The 26,926-nt window shown below is 28.4% G+C and overlaps 2 protein-coding genes across 3 annotated transcripts; both read left to right on the top strand.

Annotated features, from left to right (window-relative positions):
* Positions 1-321: 321 nt before the first annotated feature.
* LOC129969188 (3'(2'),5'-bisphosphate nucleotidase 1-like) lies at positions 322-16,047 on the top strand. Of its 2 annotated transcripts, XM_056083627.1 has the most exons (8): positions 322-575; positions 3,647-3,748; positions 4,914-5,021; positions 5,870-5,918; positions 8,032-8,123; positions 10,589-10,612; positions 12,046-12,246; positions 15,053-16,047. In XM_056083627.1, the coding sequence occupies exons 1-8, from the start codon at positions 462-464 to the stop codon at positions 15,308-15,310; spliced, it is 948 nt and encodes a 315-aa protein (XP_055939602.1). In that variant the 5' UTR covers positions 322-461; the 3' UTR covers positions 15,311-16,047. The 2 variants fall into 2 exon arrangements, with proteins under 2 accessions (XP_055939602.1, XP_055939603.1); XM_056083628.1 differs by lacking the exon at positions 10,589-10,612 and having other exon boundaries at positions 324-575; positions 15,053-16,035.
* A 5,060-nt stretch (positions 16,048-21,107) lies between these two features.
* LOC129968199 (uncharacterized) lies at positions 21,108-26,455 on the top strand. The gene is made up of 2 exons (XM_056082052.1): positions 21,108-24,203; positions 24,353-26,455. Exons 1-2 carry the CDS (start codon positions 21,108-21,110, stop codon positions 26,453-26,455), a joined length of 5,199 nt encoding a protein of 1,732 aa, XP_055938027.1.
* The last annotated feature ends 471 nt before the right edge of the window (positions 26,456-26,926 follow it).

The raw sequence follows: 26,926 nt of genomic DNA, 5'->3' as shown, positions 1-26,926 counted from the left end.
TAAGTTACGGATAACTAAAAGAATAAATACATGAATGAAAATAAAATTTCTGTCATTAATTTTAAATTAAATTGAAATAGTTTGATAAATTTCTACTCTGATGTTCTAATCTTTTCAAATTTTATATTAATAGGAGTTTGAGAAGCGAGGTGGCCTAGAGCCATTTTTAAGTTTGGTGTTAAGTGAGAGAAAAATGATAGACTTGCGGTTAAAAACATTTTATACATTAAATATATATTTAAATAAGATTTGTTTTATTTGTATTTAGAGCAATTTGACTGAAAAGATAATTATTGTTTCGAAGTGAAGTGAAAAGGTGTACCGGATGATCAAAGATTACGAAACTAGGAGGACAAAACAAACTTCAGAGCAGACCAGAGAGCAGTAGTTTTTTGAAGAGGGCGATTGTATCTCTACGATTGTTGATAAATATTGAAAAAAGATTTGATTAAGGAAAAAATATGAGTGGTTCAGTATTTGTGCGTTTGATGTCAGCATCTGTTGCAGTTGCCAATCAAGCGGGTAAAATTATTCGAGATATAATGAAAAAAGGTAATTTGAGAATTGTTGAAAAGGTAAGAGAGTTTCTTTATTTCTTGCAATAAATTTACTTTTGCCTAATTTTTAATATGGGATGTTTTTTCCTATTTTAATCGATAAACTTTTCTTTCGAAAAGGACTAAGCATCTATAAATTTTAGAATCTTTGTATTCTAATTGAAAGCCGACACGGTTCATTTAATATGTAACCCTGGCCTACATTAATATTTGGAAACAACTTATTTTCATTTATTATTATGAAGCAGTAACCTTATTGTTTTTCTTATAAAATACCTCTTAACAATCCCGCTTCAAATTACTATTTATTATGAAAGAGACATAAAAAGTAAAAATACACTTTACGCTGTTTCATGAAAAGCTTATCTTGGCATTCCGCTGATATTGAGAATATTGCTTCAAGATAGTTAAAAAAAAATAATGTTATCTGACTGAACTGTTTTATCTGACAGATACGTTTTTAAATACATAGTACTTGTCAATTTCTTTGTAGAGATCATTCATAAATATGACTTTCTGGGAAATAAATAAAAAGTTCCTAAATAAATATATTTTTTATAGAAAGAATTAAAACACCAATATATAAATAAAGTGGAAACATATTAATAAACAAGGCCTTAATTAAGAAATTCCATTTAGGCATGCCACTTTAAGTATTTAATTATTAATATATATATATTACTTTTTATGCGACAGTTATTTCCTTATATATTCATGAAATTATGTACATTAGAATGCATAGATGCTATTAATTGAGATATCATTGAAAATTTATCTATTTGATGTATAATAAAACTAAATCAATACCATTGCTGGTGAGGATCTGAGCAAATATCTGGCAATGCTAATTCATGGCAAAATGATTTGGGAAAAAAAAATTACTTATATCTGCAATACAAAAATATGCCTATTATCAGTTTTAAGAAACCCTTTTGAAAAGGTTTTTAGATAAAACAATTTTAGAATACTTAAACTTGCCAAACCCTCCTTACTCCAAACAATTTTTTATTTGGTAGAACTGTCATAGAAATTGGGGGGGGGGGGGGGGGAAATCAGGTATATTAGACCTGAATATAAGTAAGTTTCATATTTCAAAACCTTTTTTTTTCTGTTAAATTATGTATTATTTTAACATTTTTTTTTTATTAAACTGAAAAATTAAATACATTGTTATTTTTCTTGTATATTTAAATTGAATTTAGTTAATACTAGCTGCATATATCAACTAACTGGTTTGCTCATCTTATTACACATGAAATCTGAAATTTGTTTACAATTATCATTATGCTTTATGCTAATAACGTGAGATTAAAAGTATCAAGTAAAATCATTTTCAACTGAAACTTTTGAATGTAATAGAATTATTATTTCAGAGGATGATCGTAAATAAAATTGAAGACTAAAACATAAGAATACCATAAACCACTTAAAATGTTTAAGGAAATATAGTTTTTTTTAGATGAAAAAAAAATTGTTCTAATTTCTAAAATGGAAATCAGAGCATTCAGAATCAAAAAAATCATTCTCAGGGGTGCATCAGAAGGTACTTCATTGTTTATCAATAGGTAGATCTGGTGTTGAAACTCTAATTGAATGCAAATATATGCTGCCACTTCTAAAATATTGATGTAAGCTTCTTATTGTATATTTTGAAGCAATTTGAAAATATTTTAATTTCAAATAAAATGGTATAAAAATAAAAAAGGCATTTCTTTAAATTGAAAATAAATTTAATAATGTCTAACATTAAAAAAAAATACGATAATTATGTCCAATAAAAAATATTTATCTTTATGAAAAAATTTTTTTTTAATTTAATGTTTCTTTATTCTTTCTATTTATAGTAGTCTAATTTAATTTGTTGGTAAAATAATTTGGCATATAATTTGGAGATATAACAAAAGGCATGTATAAAATTCGGCAAAAAAATTACATGACTTTATACTTAATATCCATAGAAGAGTACTTTCCTCATTTTAAAAAGTATTAAAATATTTGTGAATTAAAAAAAAAACACTTTATACTAAATATGAAATATCCCTTCACTCCTTTTAACTTTTTTCCTTCCCTCTGTAGTTTTTTTTTATTTTTTAAACCTCTTATCTGCCTGAAATTGTTTCTTTAAATGATCTTCACTACAACTCACAATTATTAAATAATATATAAAAATTGTGCCAAATATTACATAGTACTTGCACTAATATCATTGGAAAGATAAATTAGTGCAATTTAAAATGATGTAAAAATAATTTTTGTGCAATAATTCTTTCTGAAGTTACTGGGGGAAAAAAAAAAAGGCATCCAAAAATGTTAAAATTTGACTAAATTTTTAAATAATGAAAATTTGAATTGTAATTGAAAATAAAAGTAATTTTGAAATGTACTTTCATATTCTGTAAAATTTGCATATTTGGTATCTGTAGGTATAATGGTTTATGTTATAAATGGCCAACAACACACAAACTTTCATTTTTATTAGTACTGGAAATTTTGCATTCAATTTCAATTAATATTTGTGTTTTTATGGTGGTGTCTCATATTAATGGAAATCTATTTGATGTTTCTGAACGTAAAATCATTCATTAATGTAATAGCTTAAAATTATTACATTAATGTAATAGCTTAAAATTATTACATTAATGTAATTAATGTATTCAAGATTAATGTGATTTTTTTTAAATTCTCAAATATTTTAATACTTTTTAAAATGAAGAAAGTACTCTTCTATGGATATTAAGTACAATGCCATGTAATTTTCTTGCCGAATTTTATACATGCCTTTTGTCATATCTCCAAATTATATGTCAAATTATTCTACCAACAAATTCAATTAGACTACCATAAATAGAATAAATAAAAAAAAAACATGAAATTTTTTTAAAAATATTTTTTTTTCCATAAAGATAAGTATTTTTATTGGACATAATTGTCCTTTTTTTTTTAATGATAGTCATTATTGCATTTTTTAAATGTAATATAAAGGTCAAATATGAACATTTTTGTACTGTCTTTTAAAAATATTAGATTTTTTAAATAAAAGATAAGTCAAAATTTAAAATTATAATTATTTTTCTTTGATTCTTTTTCAGGGCATCAATGATTTACAAACTGAAGCTGATAGGTCTGCACAAAGATGCATAATAAATTCTCTGTTAAAGCAGTTTCCAAAAGTAACCATCATTGGAGAAGAAGTTAGTAAAATTGTGTTATTGTTTATTGCTAAAATATATTTATAACTTTTATATTTTTGCAGTGCATTTTAATTACTTAAGAAGAATACAGCAACTTTATTTTCCAATCTCATTTGGAAATATCTGTTCTTGTTTGGTATCTTACAAAATGGGGACTAACTTTCTGGGGACATTATATTTCTAGAGAAATTTTTTTTTTATGTATGTCTGGAAATACTGTGTAATGTAATAGCCATATTACTTGATTTCTAGGTTTAACTTTGCAATCAGCAATTATTACTGCATATTAGATGTTGATTGATTTTTAAAATAGAATACCAATATAATGTCGAATAAACAATTAAACAATAGCTTGAAAAGCTTTTACTTATGTATTTATTGTTTATTTTTTAACTGAGCAAATTTGTTCAAAAATTTATGTAGTGAAGTTTGGAATGTAATTATAAGTTCTGTCATAAATCAAATTTGAAAGAAACTTATTAAAATATAAATAATTATTATCTGTATTTTCTAAGCAGTAGGTACAGTACAACAGAGTTCTATGTGTATGTTTTAATAAAAATTAACCAGATAGCAAATTCATCAAAAATAAATAGTTTATTTATAATTAGATATAATTTATAATCAGTGCATAAAGTTTTACATTCATTTATCTTTCAATGAAATACAATTTCAAAAAATGTGACTTCTTTATTTTATCCATACATGATATCTTTTTAACTAGAAAACTTCTTAAAGTAAATCCATCAGAAAAATTTCTTTTCAAGTGGAAAAAAATATATTAAAGAATTATTAATTAGAAAACTTTCATAGAAGCTTCTAAGTAAAGATGCTTTGTAAGTTTATATTTTTAAAAGTGAAAAGTCTAGATGTAAAAGAACCTTGTGTGAAATCTCTCAATCCTAATATTTTTATGAGTAACTCCACTTCCCTTAAGATTGTGAGTAATAGTTTATGTACTAAAAAGATTCTATTAATGCTTAAATTAGCCGCAAAGAATGATAAGAAAATTATGGCATGAAGAATATAAATGAGATCATTCTTGAATATGTTTAAGATAAGAATAAGAATATAGTACTTTATTCTGAATTAGTGTGTTTATGCCGCATTTTGTACTTGATGTTTACTAAACATTTTCTTTTAAGTTGTTTATTATTCTTTTTAGACTCTTGAAAAAGTAGAAAATGAAGATGACTTAATTGTGAGCTTACAGAACTGTGAAACTATTACTACTGAGTGTCCTGCGGATTTAACTGCGGTGAAAGAAGAAGATGTAAGATGCGTTTTTATTTTAAAATGAGTAATTTTCAAGAAAACTGATATATATATATATATCAGTTTTCTTTGTTCTTAAGTTTTATTTTAGTCAAACTTCTTGCATCTCTGTGTAATGGAAATTTAAAGAGTGGAGTTTAATTCAAATATTAGCTGCATATGGTTTTAAATCAAAAGGTCTATCCTCAAGCAAAATTTATATAGCTTCAAACCGGATTACTATTCTAACTAAACTAAGCAAATCTTTTAAAAGAGTGTGAGGATTTTGTGAAAGAGTATATATAAGGTTATCACACTTTAAATTTTAAATTACAGAAATCCTTTTTATATCACCCTCATCTTATTGCATCTACTGAATTAGAAAATTTATGTATATATATATATATTATCCTTAAATAATACTGTAAGCATATGTGAATTATGCAATCCAAAAGATAAAAAATATGAAACATATTAGATAGTGAGTGAAACATATTAGACGGACTAATAGTTTTTAAAAAAATTATTTTTATTATTAATTTATAAAAATTATTTTTTCAAAAACTAAATAGTTTTTGAAAAAATTATTAATCATGACTGGAAGCAAAATTTAATAAAATTATTTTAGAAAAAAATTATTTAAAAAAAATTAATGAATTAAATAATCTGATATGTTTTATAAGTAATTTGTATTCAGTTTGAGAGTGAATCTTTAAATAAATAAAGAATACATTTAGAAAAATTTCAAGTGTGACAATGCAATACTCCATCTTGCTGAGTTGCCACTCTCTTTGATTTAAAATAGCATTAAAATATCTTTGTTAGAATTTACTAGTTTATTTTGCTGAGTAATGATTTTCTATTTAGGTTGTGATATGGGTTGATCCTCTTGATGGCACTGCAGAATACACTCAAGGTAAAATTTCCTGTATCAAAATGCTAATGTATATGACACAGTTTCTTTTAAAAATATTGTATGATGTTATTAGACCTCTACAAATAAAAAAAAAATTGCATAACTTAAAAGGAGAAGGCATTCTTTAGTGTCTTAACGGCTTATTCTTTTGTGTATGTGTATGAAAGCAAACAAAATATCTTAATGGATTGTATTAATTTTGTACAATTCAAAGGTTCATTTATGAGCAATTTGTGATTTGATGACTACAGTTTTTCTTACAAATAATCATAAGAATAACTTTTTGTAATTTGTATTGGTTTTGAATTTAATTGAATGAAATATAGGATTTGTATTATAAGACTTTTAAAAAAATTTCATTTTATGTTGTCTATAAATTTAAAGAGGCCAATTCTTTCTTCATTATTTAGTGATTCAAAATGTGATGATTCTGTGTTATTAAATTTTTTTCATATACAGTAAAATCCATATGCTATCCTAAAAATCATTTCCAAATCTTTTGCATTTTGTTACTTGACTATTTCTCTGTGTTTAGATTATCAATAACTTATTATGTTTCAATATAACAATGTGAAAATGACAGGTGACAAAATGGCATATTAATAGCATATTTGTAAGCATTTCAGTTTATTATTATTATTATTCTGTACTTTTCAAAAAAAGAGAAAGCGAGATAAATGTATGCATTATTTCTATTTATAATCATTCATAGAATAATTTTCAAATGATGCCTTCTTATTTTGATTTACTTTGTAAATGGAGGGGGAAAAGATATTCTGCTACATTGAAGAAAATATAAATTGTTCATGGACATTTCGTGGCAAAAAGTATCAAGAAAAGTCTATGTATATGCAAAGTTATATTAAAAAGGGATTTCTGATATATAATATATCTGCCATATGCTTCATGTTATTTATTTTATATGATAAAATTATATAATTGCTCTTTGTTATTGATTTTTCCTTGTTAAAATTGGGTGAATCATGCAAGCTTATTTCAATAATTTTTAGTAATTATAATTTGTTCATAATTTTTTTTAATATTTAATATGTTAAGATTATAATAAGTAAAACAGCAAATAATTCAGTGATAAATAGTAACAAGTAATCACCAATAAAACTATTCAAATTTACAAATCAAATTTTCCAATCAATTTTTTAATTAAAAAATATGTTCTAGAATTTTACATCTATTCTTATGATAATAGTATTACACTTCTTGATACGCTTTTTTTTTCCATATGATTAAGCAAAATAAACAAAATCAAAACTACTGTTTTATTATATCATTTTCTTGGCAGCACTGATGGTGAAAATATATGCTTATTTATTTGACTTGAAGCAAAAGTTACTACTGCTTCAAATAAGGTCACTTCCTTATTTCAGATCATTACATCTGATTTTCAGTAGCAGGAAGTGTGACAAACTATCTGTAATCATGCATATTGATAAAAAGAAAGAAGGTTAGTTGTGAACAGATACAATGTGAAAATGTTCACATAAATTTGTCATATACATAAATCCTGGACATGATGATTTGTGTTACTAGAGAAAAGATTTTATGATTATTAATCTGTAAGCTACAAAATATAAAAAAAATTTAAGATCATTTATTGTTTTAAATATGAAAATAATAATGCATAAGTTTATTATTTCATATTGATTATAATATTTATATTTCATATTGATTATAATATTTATATTTCATATTTAATTATATTAATGAAACTTGTGAATGCTTTTTTCATCTTATCACTGTTACACCATACCAAAAATCTTTTTTAACTTCTTGTCAAACAATTGTTTTAATTGAATAATTTTAGGCTCTAAAAAGTGATGCAAAATATTCTTTTTAATATGTGATTGAAGCTTTGAAATCTTATCCTTAATAGCTTGTAAAATAATTTTTATTTTATCCATATAATTTTTAAAAAATATGTAAGCCACTTTTTTCATTTAATGTTAAAATAATTTTATATAATTTAAATACACATGGCTAATATGCTGTTATGTATTTAATATACTGATTTTTAAACTAATTGATCACAATTTCACTAATAATTTTTCTACCTCCTTTATCTTTAATGTTCAGTTGGTGCAAATGTATTTTTCAGGTCTTTTAGATCATGTAACTGTCCTGATAGGCTTAGCTGTGAACGGAAAAGCTGTTGGAGGTGTTATTCATCAGCCCTATTATAATTATCAAGTAAGTACTTAGTTTCATGTTTAATCATGAATATGTTATTGGATCATGTTAATTTTGGATCATATTTAAATATTCTTTTATTTGAAATTTTTGTGACTGTAATTTCTGGCAAAATGAGAAATTTTAAAAATAACAAAAGAAATGTTTATTTTGCTTTTTAAAAAAAATCCAGCTATAGTATTTCTTTTCATTTTCAAAATGTATAGATTAAAACTTTTTTTGTATAATTTTCTGGACATGAAACTGAATTTAATGATTTATATAGTTTTGCATTCAGTTACATTCATTCATTAATTTTGACTTTTAATTCTACTTTTCATCAGCTTAATTTTCCTTTTGAGAGCTATAAACAAAGTTCCATTTTTAGTTAAGTTTGGCAATTTACATGCCGCAAACTTTGTGAAGACTTATTGCAACAATGATTAAATGCATCTGCCAGATTATGACATTGATATTAAATGTAAAAGAAGGTTGATGCATTATCATAATATATTTTGTTTGTGAAATGTTATATCTGAATGTATTAAAAAGTATGTAGTAAAACTGATTTATCAAATTATCATATGTAGTTATAAAAATTATGTTGCTGAAAAATTATAGAAGAATTCCTCAGAAAAAAAGTAGTTTAATGCCAAGTATCTAGTTTCTTATTTTGACTGTTCGTAAAAAATTGTTTTCATTGAATTAGTAATATTTTTTTTTTTTCCTTTTTGATATGAAATGAAGTGCTATGCCATTTTTAAAAATCTTAATTAGCTTATGGAGAATATTTCTTAAATCTAAAACATATTATTATATATTATAATTTTCATTTAAAAATATCATGATGACTTACTATTCATTACTATTTAATATTCATTCACCAGGCTGATTTTGAAATTAATTTTAGCTCTGTTATTCTTTTCTATAATATCCCTAAATCTTAGGTTTGTATTATAGATATGAAAAGGACTAATTGCTATGTGAATACATTGATTTATATATGTTTTCCATTGTTAGAATATGAAAATTAATTTAGGAAACAGATATATTTAAAATGGAATCTTCCCAGTACCAAAATAGACCATATATGCGATAAAATGTCATGTTGATAGCTGTTATAAGTCTCTTTATTCTTAAGACAAAAAAAAATTAGCCATAATTTAATAAATAATTAGCTCAATTAATATAGCCATAAATTTATTCTGATATTCGACTTTAGAATGGATACTCTCTTTAGAGGCAGGCAACCATACAGATAGGTATCTCTGATCTTACCAAATGCAGGAGATTGGAATGACCCCATACCTGCACTTATGCAAACAAAACTACAAAATTTGCTAAAGATATTCCTTTAACTGGTCACAAGAGCTAGCGCCTCATTTTCTTTGTTATTAAGAGGGATTGAAGAAACTGGACTTCTGTGGGAGAGAGTTCATATTTTTGGGCATCATTACTAAAATTCATCAGATTGTTTTCTGACTAGATTTAATATAATGCATATACAGCGTTGTATGGGTAGAATGACATTTCCCACTATTTGTTTATCCAAATGGATTGCTTTAAAACCTGCATATCAATTAATTTTAAAAAGTTATAATAGATATTTTGTTTTAGGACAATTACCTTTGTACTTTTTAAAGTTCCTTTCACAATAAATAATTGATCCTCCTGATAAAAACCTCAATATTGTTTATTAATTCAAAGAATTATTTGATGCACATTAAATAATATAATTTTATTCATTTCGTTTTATCATAAAAGATTATTGATTAGCTAATGTTTTGTTCTTTATAACCAAGTAGTGTTTATGAAATTAATCATCTTTAATAATTAATTTTCTTTTCTGTTATGGGTAATACTAAAGAGCCTGCTACTATGTAATACTGCAAATAAGCCATATATTTAGTCATTAATTTCATTTAATAAGTTTCTGTATGTTATGGGTGATTTTAAAACATTTCTTCAGTTGAAGATTTAAGATAATAGTCTGAAAATTAATTTAAGTTTTAAAATTCTCATTTTGAACTCGTTTTAAGTAAATAAATTCTTAACAATACAGAACAAAAGATATAATGAATATGAAAAGATACTATTTAAAAAAATTTTTTTATGTATAAGTTAATCTGTTTTCTTTGGGGGGAAGGACTAATAAATTGGAGCATCTAACTATTAAAATTGTGGATATCTGATCAATAGAACTGTGCTCATGTGTTAAATGCAGAGCTATATTAATTATTCATGTTTGAAATTAGTGTATCAACAATAATAATTCTTGCTAAAAACAGTTCAACATTCTAAATGGTTATTGAATGGTTGGTCATTTTGGTAATGCAGATACATTTTATCATTCTTTATTAAATAATTTTTATTATTTTTCTTAGAAATTCACGATTTTATTAATATTCAAATATATAATTTTGTTTATGTATTATTGTGTTTCTTAGTACCTATATTTTAAATTTTGCTCTTATTTGTTTATTCAGTTTCCTATCCCATATGATGCAAAGGTAAGAGTTTCTAGACTTTTACCCTATGTGTGTGAACAAGCATGATTTTTATACTTAAATGCATGATAAACTTTGCTGTATCATTTTAAACGCATCTTAGTTTAATACAGCCTGGAAATTGGAAGAATTGAAATTTTAATGCTGCATTGTTAATGTTGAATTTATTGTTTGAATTTTGCATACAATTTCATATTTTATTTAATAAAGTTGGATTTTTAAATTATTAAATTTATTTGTTTGTCTACTTGTTCTTCGAATTTTGTGTGTGTGTATATATATATATATATATATATAATTTTAATTTAGTATGCATTTATTTTAAAGTTGTTGTAGTCTTATTTCAAAGTGCTTGATACCATTATTAAAATTACTCGCTTCTTTTCCTGTTAATTTGGCTGAAAAGTAGTGAATTGACATTTTGGAATTTTATTCTGTTTGTTTTTCAACTTTTTTATATATTTTTTTCTTTTTAGTTTGATATATATTAAAATAATTATAATATTCAAAGTATTTGATACAATAACTTTAGTAATTGTATTAAATACACATGCTTCTTTTTATGCAGATTGATTGATCATAAATTATTATTTTCTTCAAATAAATGTATTGAGATACTCTTGTCCAAAATAATATATTAATGTAGAAAATATATTGTAGAATAATATTGTATAATATTACACTACAATATATTAATAATAATTAAGTGTATAATAATAATATTGTAGTGTTACATTACACATTACATACATAGAAGGAATATGAAAAATATATGGAACATGTTGACATTATACATTAAATATTAATATGGCATAAAATAAATGAGCAAATATTTTTTGAGGAACTTTTACCATTATTCAAATAGAAAAGTATTGATTTTCTTTGAAGTAAAACTTTTAAAGTTGTTTTCTACTGTTATTTATTTATTTGTTGCTCATGCCATTTTTTTTTTGTTGTTGTTCTTTTGGCATTTAATATTATAATATCCTAACTAATTAAATATTTATAAAAGTATTATTGATCATCTGTTACCTTTACTTTCAGTTATTTAATTCATTTAACATTGATTCTTTTGTATATATATATACATATATATTTCCTGAATTCAATAATTCATATATTCTATAAAACTAATCTTCAAATTATTGTTATTATTAATAATAAGTTAGTACCCCATTTGGAAGGAATTGGGGTTAGAAGTTTCTTTTTTTTACTAAATAAACATAATGAAAAATACACATATATAGGAATATAAATTATTCATTTAGACATAAACATTGTATAGGATTATAAGTTAATTCAACCTAATATGACTAAATTTAGAAAGATTTCTGATTTGAAAATATTTGACTTAAAAATTATAGAGAAAATTATATACTCTTTTTTTTACTTTAATGTTAAAAGTTGTTTAAGAATTTTTTAAATTTGTTTTTCAGAATGAGGAAGATCTTTCGAAACTGGGGCGTACAATGTGGGGTATTGTTGGGGCTGGCACATATGGAATTGATTGCAAGAAACCCCCTGAAAATAAAAGAATTGTCACTACCACAAGGTCACATTCCAATCCAGTGATAAATTCAACAATTGCAGCTATGAAACCTGATGAAGTCTTGAAAGTAGGAGGGGCAGGACATAAGGTAATTTTTTCAATTTTTTGTACACATTAATTCTATCATCCAGTTATATTGAACAAGAATTTTAAATCATTGATTCAGTATTTAAAATACATCCACAAAAGTAGCAATAAAAGAATATTGTATATTGAGCTTGACCTTTTTAAGAATTTATTTTGTTAGTCTGTTGTTCTTCTATATTTTTTGTGTTATAAAACACTATTATTAGCTACTAAATATATGTGCCACAATGTGCAAAGTGTTGCAGCTAAATATTCTTTTGCATATTTCATTTGAATTTTGTTATCCAATAAAATACCACTTCTTGTTCCCCCTAAAGAAATGATTTAATATTTATTAATGTTTTGGACTTTTTATTTCATAAGCTATAGTTTTAGACTTATTATTACCAATCCAACTATCTAACAGTTGCTGTTTAAATTTTCCAGTTGTCTTGCAATTCATGCTTGATAACTTATCATTACGACCTTATTATGATGTTCTTTATATAGTAATAAGTTATCTAAAGTTGAAGAAAGAATGGAAGTTGCTTTTTCAATTCTTCTAGTGAATGCTCTTATTTACTTTCATTCAGTATGTATAAAATGTCTACTTTAATGGTGACATAATAAATTTCTTAACTGTTAGAAATAGATATATACTTTCAGTTAGAAAAGTATTTTTAATTATATAAACAGTTACATTTTATGTTTTTTAGTCAATAAATGTATATCAAAATATTTATAATACCCCAGTCCTATTAATTAGTCATATAAATTATTCTTGGGACACTAACACTTTAAACAAAAAAAATTTCCTCTACTGCAACTAAAGTGGTCGAATTTTGAAGCTTGAATATTGTTATTTTAGACCATTTTAATGGTCATTTTGAAGAAGATCTGCCAGTCAGTGATTGTATTTTCTCAAAGTGGCTATTGATTGACCTAAAATGATAAATACAAGGCTTTTAAGTCTGACAATTTTGCTCAGAGAGGAGGGGAATATTTTACTAAAAGATAATGCTGGGCATTAATTAAAGGATCTTTCAGTATATGGCCGTTAAAATGGTCTAGCTTTTCAATGATATTTAATATTTTCTGTGTTGGGCCACCTAAAAATCTTGATCTGGAAGTTAACATTATTTACTCATAGAAATATAGGTATTTTTTTCCCCTTACCCCTTCTTTTTCTAAATATTAGTATGTGATGAATGTTTTACTAAACATGACTCATAGTACTGTATAAAAATAACTATAACTTTAAATACAAATGTCCTTATTCAATGTACAGTTTCTAGTACAATTTTGGTGATTGTGAATTTGTTAACAATTTCTGTGAATGAATTAACGTTTCACTTATCTACAGCGCATAAGATAAATTCTTTTCTTGCATAGATAAATTATTTTGCTTATGTCCTTTGATATATCATTTGATTTATTGAGAAAAGGCATAAAACTTCTGCATAATATATGCACTTTTTTTTATATTTTGTACTACATCTTTTATCCAATTATGTAACTGTGTACTTCTATTGTAGTTCAAAATATTTGCATATTCATCAAGCAATCAGTAATATCTACTATTTCTTCCACCTGACAACTGTCACCTTCTGTAGGCCTTTAATAATTTCCTGTTAAGTTTGAAATATAAGAATATTTTTTGTATATTGCTTTATTTTATTTATTTATATTTCAAAAGCAAAATGTTCTGAAATCTCAAAGTTACAAAGTCAGACTTTTTAATGGTTGTAATACTTATTATGTATACTTTGAATGTGATTAAATAAAAATAGCATAGTTATTAAACTAGTATCTTTAAAAGAATATGACATGTGAAATTTTGCAGTGACTTTACAAAAGTATATTTGATAAATTTCTGTCAGAAAATATGTAAAAATAATCATTAAAAAAATGCCTCCCAAGCTGAGACTCTTTTGTCAACATTTTTGTTCATAAATATTAAAGAATCGTACAGGGTAAAAAGAAATTACATTTAGAAATTTTGTGCCCTGATATTTTTGTATAGAGTACCACATGGTAAGTGGGATCATGACTACAGGTTAATAAACATTGGACTAAAATAATGTAGATTTGAAATAGAATCATTACAATCATTAAAAACTTAATTTGGTGTGTTTCATATTTATGAAAATGTGATTTCCTCTTGCTTTTCAATGTGCTAGAATTTTAAAAACTTTATACATTTGCAAATGTTTGGTTAGTGATTATATACTAGTTAGGAAAGGGTTGCCTAGTCTAGAGAAGAAAAACATCTAAATCTACCACTAATCAGTTTTAATATTTCCGTATCTTTATTATCAGTTAATCATTAATTAAATTTTAATTGTGTATCAGTGGCAACAAATGATATTGAGTCTTCAAGCTCACAAGATAAAAAAAAAAAAAACCCAAATAAATAGAATCAAAATAATTCTGTTGTTTATTGAACTAGCAAAAAATGTGTGTTAAAAATCCTTTAAAATAGTTTTATTTAACTTAATTTTTTGAATTTTTGTATCAATGGAATTTTTGTTATCAATTTTTGCTAACTTCCTGATGTATTAAAGTTGTGAAAACTTGTGCATTTGTGTGTTCTCAATGACAATATAATATGTTTTTAACTTTATTATGAATAAATCAAATAGTTTGATTCTGCATACCATAGTGGCACCTAATATTTGAGAAAATATTAATATCAATGTCCCAAAATATGTATAATAATGATAATGCATATTGAAGGCTTAAAGAGTAAAAACTAAAATCAAAAGAAATTTTATTTTTTGTACATTAATAAAAGTGTGATTTTAAAAACTTGCAAAACTTTATTTTAGGTCTTATTGCTTATTGAGGGAAAGGCCCATGCCTATGTGTTCCCCAGCAAAGGATGCAAAAAATGGGACACTTGTGCCCCTGAAGCCCTATTGCATGCTGTTGGTGGGAAGCTGACTGACATTCATGGTGACCCCATCAAATATCATGCAGAAGTTGAACATGTCAATGCAAGAGGGGTTTTAGCTACTTATTTAGAATCTGTTCATGATTGGTATGTTGAAAATATGCCAATAGAAGCCAAAACAGCTCTGCCCTAGCTTTTGAGAATGTAAAACCCCTTTTTCTTTTTCTGCTTGTTTTTGATCAAATAATTTTAATTTTATTTTGGTAAGAATCGCTTTTGTTACAGTTGTCTTTTTCTGTAGTAAAGGCTCTTCAGAATATAGTAAGGATTTTGTAAATAATTAAAAATGTTTGTGACAAAAAATAAGTTTATAAATATAGAATTGATTTGTAATTTTCCCATTAATCCTTAGAAGATATTATGAGTATTCCAAGGAAAAAAAATAATTAACTGTCACCTACCACAGTGCTTCCATTAAATTTTTAATCAATGTGTATGCTTTATTATTTTTATAATCTGTAAAAAATTTCAAAAGAATGAGTTTTTTTCCTTGTTCCAAACTCATGAACTTGTATGACTATACTCAAAAATTCTTTATAAAATTGTAATTAGCTCATTTCATTTACATACTACATTGATATTCTCAGTTGCTTTTTACTTGGTGTATGCTTTTATGCATATATGTAGAAATTTGTTTTACTTAATAATTCTTATAATATTTTTAATTATTATTTCATATATAATGAACATAATAACTTATTTAAAATGTCTTCATATTCCTACATTATTTATTTTCATCCTAATTGTTAATGTATTTAATTACTATTGTTCAAAAACATTTATTTTAACTTATTTATTATTTGTCATTTTTTTAAAATTTTCACAATTCATAAAATATGCATTTTTTTTACGCTCAAGACTTCAAAAGTTATTTATTGGTTTCATGAAATGCTCTTTTGAATATTTAATAACAGCTTTTTTTATTAATTGTTAACTCTTGTTTTATATCTTCAGTCTCCATTTTAATTGCATTAAAAAAGGTAATTCAATTTTTAATCAATTTTTTTTAATTTAAAATTAGGAGAGAAGAAATATTAATAGATTTGCTATTAATAATTCATTTGTAGAAATGACTTTTTTTCTCATTCTTGGTCATTTTTATTCTCTTTTTACTCTGTATGAAACTAAAGATAATTCAATTTTTTTCCCTTTTTGTATGTATGTCTGATAAAAATTTATTTCCTGTAACAGTACATAAAAAAAAATTAATTCAAATTCATTTAGTCAAAATATTTATTGATTTTTATTAATTTCTTTAAACAATACTTTAATGTTATATTTCAATGTTCAGTTTATACATATTTAATTATTTATTTTAATGTTAGTAAAATGTATTTCAAAAATACTAAATATTTTTCTTAAATGTTTTAAGATTCTATATCTGACAGGAAATCGATATTTTATTATAAAAAAAAAACAAATCATAATGTGTGTAGCAAGAGAATATGAATTGCAGTCCTTAGAGCATATCTAGATTAATTTCATACATCTAGATTAAAATTTTAAGATTTTGAACTATAATGATAGAAAATTTTGTATTAATTAAACTGATAAAAAGATTTCATCCCTGTAACCATTCAATATAAATTTTTGAAATGATACGAAAGTTATTTTTTAGTTAGGAAATAATTAATAATTTTAACTTTTTAAAATCTTAAATTGAAATACTTTCTTGTGGTTTTATTTTATTATTTCATCTTTAATTCAAGCATAAATAAATAATTTATAATGTTTTATACACTTAATTAATGTTATATATATGACACTCTGTATTAATTTGCCTGTGAATTTTCAAACCTAAATGAGTGTTATAAAAGCATATGTAAGTAACCTAAGAGCATAAAATTAGTACAACTTTAATTTTATATACAATTAAAGTTATAATTTGGATTCAAGTATTGGATAATTCTTATACTCAGATTTTAATTGAATAATAAAATGTATTAGACTTTTTGTAACAAAAAATGGCATGGCACAGGTTATATAAGACATAATTCTAAATATGAGAAACCATGATTTATATCCAGTTTGTACAACTTGCATTTTTTTCAACATAACAGTATGTAATAAAATTTCTAATAAAAGTTTTATAGCTTGATTTTTAAATTTCTCATTATTATTAATGAACCCTAACATCTGTCATTGGCCAATTACTATTACAGTTACTAGTTGTTACATCAGCCAACATTTCCCCACCTGATGGAAGCCACTATTAAAATATTATGTTCCTTCTGTTAGATCTAGAATTGCTGACTTTCTCCTTGGGTTGATTCTAAAATCAATCACCGCAAACAAAATATCCCTTCATAATAGGAAAGAAGGTAATGTAGAAAAAAAAATGGCAAATGTTATGATAAAAATATTAACTTTGCCAGTACCCTTTCTCTTTTTTCTACTGTATAATTAAATAATTTTACTGTTCTAAAATAACTGGAAGTTGGTTTCTTTTTCCAGTCTTGTTTGTTTGATCCATAGTAGCCTTATTAATTTCACATATATAATTTACATTTTGTCTATGTGTATATCATTTGAATATTCAGGTTTACTTTCAAAAATTGTGCAAGAATTATCTATATTTCTATTAAAGTAATTATTAAAGTTCCTATCAATTACTGTCAGTAATTTTATTATTAACAATAATTGATTTTATGAATGCAACTATATGGAGGATTTTCATTTTTGGTTTATATATGGATTAAGAAAATTTCATTTACCTGTTTTAAGATTTGAATGAAAGTGTTGTGATAAATTTCTGAATTCTAATACATATGAGCTCTGAAAATCAGATACAGATCCTATATATTACTTTTTTATACAAAAATTAAATTTTGTCCAAAACAAATAAAGTATATTTCTGAAATGAATTATACTATATTAAAAATGTTTTATATGTTCCAACTTTTTTTTTTTAATTTTTAAAAATATATAACAGACTTTGTATTCAATCTTCAAAGAATATAATTTTTGCTTTATCTATGGACATATATGTAAATGTGTGTGCTATTATGAACGATATGTATAAATTGTTAAGCTATATATTTATAATTTTTATACATTTTGTGTTTAAGAAATATTATATCTATTTTTAATAAAGAAAATTGCTTTCATGTTTTGTTGTATTTCATATTCTCCATTTTCATCTACTTGCCACCTTATGCTTATTGAAGTATTACATTTACTAGTAATTTTCACTCACTAACTGAAATGTTAATATTTACTGCTTTAAGGAGTGATACTAAAATTCTGATGAACAGAGTCAGTGAAGCTAGGGTGAGGGCAAGGTTCAGTTTCCAATCTTCAGCGACTGCTTGCCAAAGGTTGGCAAGAAATTTAAAGTTTCATCGGTAAAAGTCCTCATAATTTCGGAAAGTAGTATAAAGAGCTAGATATGAAAGAATCTGATTATTTAAATCCCATATTTAATTAATTACTATACAAACAGTGGATATAAGAAAATTTTATCAGAATTGATCCAGTCAGCACAATTTCAGATATCTGTTTCGATTGTCATCTATTTAGCTTATAGTTTACATTATATTTGATAGAATAATCATATTAATACAATTTTGCCGGCTTCTTTTGGTCGGTTGATTAAGAAATTAATATGATGGATGTTTCTGACATTATATCGACAGAATGTTAGACATTTGATTCAGTTATTGTTCATTCATCCTGTAATTTGCACTACATTCTATACAATAACTGACATTGTTATAAGTGAATCAGGTGTAGCATTTAGTCAATTGTTTTTAGTCATATAGAAAGAAATCAGCATGATTGGAAAATGTATTTGCAGCCAGAAAAAAAAGAGAAGAAATTGAAATCTGCTATCTCAAATTTCAAGTTATGTGAGAACATTCTTCTTTTTTTAAATCAAGGGTATTAATCCGACAGAAAAACATCATATACTCACATGACTCATATTTCGCAATCACTAAAATCACCAACATTTAGTAAAGCGATGGTTTTTGACCATCTCAAAATCAATGTTCAAAAATTTTTTTCCTCGAGGTCAAAAATTTTTTTTCATGAAAAACCAGTTTAAACCGGTTTTAATCATTTATGGGACTAACAGCTTACGCATGCGTCGATATTTAGAAAACTATGGGCTTTTGGACTCCAACGATTTTAAGATGAGAAAAGAAAGAAAGAAAAAAAAAAGTTTTTCACACGTGGCATGTTCTCCCGTGGGCAAACTATCGAGCTTATTTGCGTTGGCTAAAGACGGACTGAGAAAAAATATTGTGCACTCAATTGCTGTTCGGAATGAATATTGATTTTCTTATTTCATTTTTATACTTGAGGACAAAAAATAGTTTACTTTTTTCCTTTTACGTTTAACTTTCAAGAGATCAAATAATGTATATGTTCGTTATGTGAATGAAATACATTGTATTGAGAAAATAAATGGTTGGTGTTTATCGGCGATCATCATCTACAGCGCTCCATTCCTCTTTCTGTCATAGATCCCATCCCCACACACTTACAATACATTCGTTAGCAACCAAAATATTCAATAGAAATAATTTATAAGGCAGAACAACGTTTGCCGGGTCAGCTAGTATATATATATATATAATTTTCGATATTTCCCTCCTCTCGCTGTTTCACGTTCATTCCGATTTTCTTCTCTATGCTTCTTCGGACGATAACTTCTTAATATCCTGCCCTTTATGAACCAGACAGGAGAATCGGATATATAATGAACATTCGCGCCAAGTTGTAACTTTTTGTTGGCGATAATGCGACAACATACTTTATCATTTTCTAATAGTCCTAAAAGCGAAAATTTGTAGACTCAAAAGTGATATACCGCCGATTTTCTGCTCTTGTATTTTGAGGCTTCAAAAACCCTAAACCTAAACATCATGTTCTCATGATTTAAAAAAAAAAAATCATCCTTTTAATTTTCTAGCAGAATTACTCGTATCTTAATGTAGGATAAGAATTTTTAAACAATTTCTGGATGTCTTAATTTTACATCTTAACGAAAGATTCTCACAACAAAAAGCAATTATGAATTAAATTGGATTATGAGAAGTTATGGTATTTTAATCATATTGGAGCATATCGGCAAATAAAAATTAATAAAACAATTCAAAGAAACATATTTTTCAGATTTGCCAAATTGTAGTATTAATATTTTGATTGTCGAATATTAGCAGACCACGTAGTCTTCGGGACCAGAGGGTTCCAAGTTCAAGACTGGATTTCACCGAAGAACTGCCATGTAAGCGGGTCTGGTGCACCAGATCTGTCAGTGCTAAACGTTCTCCCGTTTTTGTGGTGTGGAAGTTCGCAGAAGGAGCGTCTGTTCAGCTGTCGTTCTTGTCATCTGACCACTGTTCAATACAGCGAGGTTTGCACATAAGTAGACCTAATGTTGTTTTAAAACGGGATGTTAATATAACTAAAACTGCTGAATATCAATCAGCACTGGTAAGGAAATTACTGGCCCAACATACTAGATTAACTGCTACAAATGCTTTATCAGAGTGCAACATCTGATTATAATTATTGTAACATGTTGTAAAATATTTCACTCTGTTTATTTTTTTTGTCTTATGTATGTGTTCAATTTAAGATTGTGCAATATTATTTTCAATGTCTGAATACAAACCGTCCACCTATAACCTAAGAATTATTTGTTTTGTTTTGATTTAGCTTGTACTGTATGGCAACATCTTGTAAATAGTGTAGTTTGTTTTGAATGTGTTTGTCCGTTAATAAAGAACTGTGATAGGCAATCAGGTCGTTAATTGCATTTAAGAACACTGATTAATACACTTTTTCGTGAGTATATCACTCATCTGGAGATCTTTTGATCATTTGAGTGAATTGTAATAGAAAAGGCGTCCGCAACGATATTTTTACTGACATTGTTTACATTTCTGGCGTTACGCGACAGGACATTGTTTTTGAATACAAACATGTTTAAAACAGCTAAGGGCTTCTTGAAAGAGGACTTGTTGTTTGTAGCAGAAGAAATTGGAGAGACACTGCCTGATAAGGTAAAAATTTCTGAACTGAAAGATATTATTTTGAATAGCAAAGAGTATTTGGATGATCCAGACTTTGTGACAAATATTTTAGTAACGGCCGTGAGCCAACGAAAACTAAAAGAAGAACAAAAACAAAAGCAAACAGAATTTGAAAAAGCGGAAAGATTAAAACAGCTAGAATACGAAGAAAGTGGAAAAATAAGAGAACACGAACTGGAATTGGCGAGAATCAGAGCAACGTTGCCAATTACAGGTGAGTCTCAAAATACTGTTATATCTGGTGCTAAAAAGAAATTTAATCTGCCAAAATTAGAATTTAGACAGTTTAATGGCGATATTAAAGATTGGCTACAATTCTGGAGCCAGTTTCAACACATTCATAACGATGATGAAATCGCGCCTGAGAAAAAATTTCAATATCTTGTGCAAGCTACTGTAAATGGATCACGAGCCCGAGAAGTAGTAGAAAGCTTCCCGGCAACAGCAGCCAATTATGCCAAAGCAGTTGAAAGTTTAAAAGCACGATTTGGGAGAGATGAACTATTAGTAGAAGTTTATGTTCGGGAATTATTAAAGCTGATAATCTCAGTTCAGAAACATGAGAAAATATCGATGACATCTCTCTATGATAAACTCGAATCTTATTTGAGAGCCTTAGAGACTTTAGGAGTGACTACTGATAAATGTGCTTCAATTCTTTATCCCATGGTGGAGTCTTGTTTTCAAGAGGACTTTTTGAAAGCATGGAATAGAAGTGCTTCTTCAGCAGTCTCAACTGATGCTAAAGACCGTTTAACCAACTTGATGACTTTTCTTAAAGTAGAAACGGAGGGCGAAGAAAAAATTAATTTGGCTATGGCTGGTTTTGGCTTGGGTGCAGATGAAAATCGCCAATCATTTAAGAAAAAAGTAAGAGATTTTCCAATGAAAAAAGTACCTACAGCTGCCAATTTATTTACTACAGCTTCAAAAGAAGTGAAGAAAGAATGTGTTTTCTGTACTGGGAAACACTCGAGCCCAGACTGTTTTCAAGCTCAGAAGATGAGTTTGGCTGAAAGGTATAATATTTTAAGAGAGAAGCAATGTTGTTTTGCTTGCTTAACACCAAAGCATACATCTCGTTCCTGTAAGGCATTTTTAAGATGTGTAATATGTGGGAAAAAGCATGTCCCACTTATGTGTGAGTCTCTAGAGGCTAAGAATCAAGATTCATTCAAGAGTGAGAATAAGAGTCCAAATGTTGAAGTTAATATGGCCAACAACACTTCTAGTCCCAGGGTGTTCCTCCAAACGTTGAAATTAAAAATGGTGTGTGGTAACAAAGAAATCCCAGTTAGGGCAATTCTAGATTCTGGGTCACAAAAGACTTATGTATTAAAGAATGTTGTTGAGAAAATGGGATATATCCCACTCAGAAAGGAAATTCTGATGCACTCATTGTTTGGGGGCATTAAATCTGACAAGTGCGAACATAATTGCTATAGGATAAAACTGAGAAATCAAGACAACAGTGTTACATGCAACCTGGAAGCATTAGACCAGCCATCTATATGTGACAAAATTTCATCAGTCATTCCAGGTTCATGGATTACAGAACTCCGTGAGATGAAGATCAGGCTATCAGATGTAGGGGAGGAGCCACAATCTATTCAAGTGCTTCTTGGTTCAGATGTGATAGGGAAGCTCATGACTGGCCAGCGTAGAGTTCTATCCTGTGGGCTTGTTGCCATGGAGACACTACTTGGCTGGACTCTGTCAGGTAAAGTTCCTGAGAATGAGATGTCATCATGCAATGCTATGCTGGTGGCCTCCCTATTTGTGAAAGAGATGGATATCTCCCAATTATGGAGATTAGATTCCTTGGGGATCCAAGATCCTTCAGAACAAAAAACCAAAGAGGAGCTTCATAAAGCGTCGATGGAGCACTTCTTAAGAACTGTCAAGGTCGATGAAGAAGAGCGATTCCTTGTCTCCCTACCTTGGCTTGACGGTCATTTGCCTCTTCCAGACAACTTCAATTTGGCACTCAAAGGGTTGCAAGTGACAACCCATAAGCTGAAGAAGGAAAACTTATTTCAAGAATACGGTGATGTCTTTAAAGAATGGGAACGAGAAGGCATAATTGAAGAAGTTCCCCAAGAGGAAATAAAGTCTGCTTGTCACTATCTGCCCCATCGACATGTGGTGAAGCCGAACAACACTACGAAAATTAGGCCCGTCTTTAAAGCTTCATCAAAACAAAAGGGAGCGGTCAGCCTCAATGACTGTTTGGAAAAGGGATTAAACTTGATTGAATTGATCCCTTCCATGTTAACAAGGTTTCGACTGTATAGGTTTGGCATTTCGGCTGATATACGGAAGGCCTTCTTACAAATAAGTCTATATAAGGAGGATCGAAATTTCCTGCGATTTTTGTGGCACAGTGAAGAAGGAGAACTCATACATTACCGACATTGCCGAGTGGTGTTTGGTGTTTCCAGCAGCCCTTTCTTGCTTGGGTCAACAATCCAATACCACTTGGAGAGAAAGTTGGAAGAAGCGCAGCAAGGCCGTGGAAGATACCCTGAGTGCATTATTCAAAAGTTGATGAACAGCTTTTACGTGGACAATTGTTTAGCAAGCGTCAAAACCCAGTCGGAGCTAGAACGATTTATTGATGTAGCCACGGAGATCATGGCTGAAAGAAAATTCGACTTACGAGGGTGGGAGCACTCTAGCCCATCTGATCCAATAACAAGTCCTACAATCATCCTGGGAACGATTTGGGACAGACATTGTGATACTCTTTCAATAAATATTCCGGATTTGAGAGAACTAATGGAAGAGGTTATCACGAAAAGAAATATTCTTGCTGCTTCCCACAAAGTGTTTGATCCCTTGGGGATTACTAGTCCAGTGTTGCTACTACCAAAACTCTGGCTACAAAATTTGTGGAAATCTAAAATCGGTTGGGATGAAGAAGTAGATCTAAAAACACGTCAAGATTTTCTGAAGTGGCTAATGGAGCTGGAATATTTGAAGCATGTTAGAGTACCAAGATGGTTACACTGTGATAGCGGATTTGAGAATATTTCATTGCATTTTTTTTTTGCGACGCGAGCAAACTAGCCTATTCTGCGGTTGTTTTCCTACGAGTTGATAGTGGAAACTCTGTACACATACAACTGGTGCAGAGTAAAACTAGAATTGCACCTTGTGGAAAAAAGGAAACAACTATTGCAAGTCTGGAACTTCTTGGTGCTGCTATATCTGCTCGTCTTTCTTCCACTGTCTTGAAAGAGTTTCCAACAGACAATGTTTATTTCTGGACAGACTCTACTACTGTGCTGGCTTGGTTGAAGAGAGAAGAACCGTGGGGTGTATTTGTTTACAACCGTGTTCAAGAAATTCGAAAGCTGACACCAGTCAAAGCCTGGAGACACGTTCCTGGATCACTGAATCCAGCGGACTGTCCGAGTAGAGGGTGTTCAGCGAAGCAGCTTTGCAGTTCGAAATGGTGGGAAGGTCCCAGTTGGTTGTACCTTTCGTCTCATGAATGGCCTGTCAGTGATATGGTAGTAGATGTCAATGAGGAAGAAGTCAATAAAGAGAGAAGAGCTATCGTGACCTCTCTGGTGAATATTCAAACAACCGATATAAAGAGTGAATATTTTTCCACCTATAGTAGAAACATCAGAGTAGTGGCATGGATTCTACGTTTTATTCATAACGTTTCAAATGCAACCAAGCTAAAAGGAAACTTAGTCTATGAAGAATTCAGACAAGCAGAGATTTTGTGTTTCAAGTCCATGCAGTCAAATGCCTTTCAAGATGAGAAACTTCTTGCTAAAATGCAAGCATTTAAAGATGAAGATGGGCTTCTGAGAATAAGAACCAAACTAGCAGACAGTTGTGAGAAGGAAGATTTCAAGTTTCCAATTCTCTTACCTGCCAATGATGTTGTAATAAAATTAATTCGAGAGGAGCATATAAAAGCTATGCATGCAGGCTCTTCAATATTACTCGCCCGGCTTAGAGAGAAATTTTGGATAATTAGAGCCAAAAGATTAGTTAAGCCGGTTCTTTCTGAGTGTGTGATTTGCAAGCGTTATAAAGCTAAACATCTTGAAGTGCCCTTCGCTCCACTGCCTAAAGATAGAGTTACTCAGACAAAGGTATTTGAAGTAACAGGTGTAGACTATGCAGGTCCTCTTTATCTTAAGTCGAAAGGAAAGGCCTGGATTGTTTTATTTACTTGTGCTGTCTACAGAGCAGTGCATTTTGAATTAGTCCGATCACTCACTACTGATACTTTTATTCAAGCCTTAAGACGGTTCATTGCAAGAAGAGGCAGGATTTCAGTACTTTACAGTGACAACGGTACTAATTTCGTAGGGACAAATAATGCGTTGCGAGCATTAGATTGGGATAAAATTTCTGTGTACTCAACTGCTCAGAAAATCACTTGGAAATTTATCCCACCCACAGCAGCCTGGTGGGGTGGATGGTGGGAGCGTATTGTGAGAATGCTCAAAGAGCTTTTACGTCGAGTCTTAGGAAAATCTATTATAAATTATGAAGAACTCCTAACCATCTTATGTGACTGTGAGTCCATAATTAATGCTAGACCGTTGACATACATACAAGATGATCCAAATGAATTGCTACCTTTGACCCCAGCCATGTTTATTCACGGAAACAGCAACTATGAAACGCCAGATTTAGATAAAGTAGATCGATCTTCGTTGGTAAAGCGCACCAAATATTTGCAGAAGTTGCGGGAAGATCTTAGACAAAGATTTAGAAACGAATATCTTGCTCTTCTGGTCCACAGAGGAACAAGGAAAAGTGATGTTTTAGAAGTGGGCGATGTTGTACTGATTGGTCATGACAATATTCGACGCATTGACTGGCCTCTTGGTGTTATCTTGGAGGTTTATCCTGGCAAAGATGGTGTCCCTAGAGTAGCGAGAATTAGAACCTCCCATGGTGAGAGGATCCGTCCCTTCCAAAGGCTTTATCCATTGGAAGTGTCAGCAAAAACTGAAATTGATGTTTTGAAGGCCCCAGGAAAAAGTGGCTTATCTGTTGAGAAGACTCCTGATTTACCTACTGACCATGTTCCTGATTCACCTATTGACCATGTTCCTGATTCACCTGCTGATCATGTTCCTGATTTACCTGCTGACCAGGTTCCCAATTCTCCTGTTGAAAGGACTGATATTTCTGAGGAGGTACACCATACCAAAACCAGATTAGGAAGTACCATAAAGGTTCCTAGTAAATTGGACTTGTGAACTCCTTTCAATTTTACAGATTTCACGAGGAATTAAGTGTTATAAATTTCAGTTTGTTTTATATTGCAAAGTTCAGTTTGTAACCCTTCACTTTGCAAGGTGGGAGTATGTAACATGTTGTAAAATATTTCACTCTGTTTATTTTTTTTGTCTTATGTATGTGTTCAATTTAAGATTGTGCAATATTATTTTCAATGTCTGAATACAAACCGTCCACCTATAACCTAAGAATTATTTGTTTTGTTTTGATTTAGCTTGTACTGTATGGCAACATCTTGTAAATAGTGTAGTTTGTTTTGAATGTGTTTGTCCGTTAATAAAGAACTGTGATAGGCAATCAGGTCGTTAATTGCATTTAAGAACACTGATTAATACACTTTTTCGTGAGTATATCACTCATCTGGAGATCTTTTGATCATTTGAGTGAATTGTAATAGAAAAGGCGTCCGCAACGATATTTTTACTGACATT

The sequence above is a fragment of the Argiope bruennichi genome, chromosome 5, assembly GCF_947563725.1.
Source record: "Argiope bruennichi chromosome 5, qqArgBrue1.1, whole genome shotgun sequence".
Classification (NCBI taxonomy): domain Eukaryota; kingdom Metazoa; phylum Arthropoda; class Arachnida; order Araneae; family Araneidae; genus Argiope; species Argiope bruennichi.
This window is presented reverse-complemented; position numbering and strand designations above follow the sequence as displayed.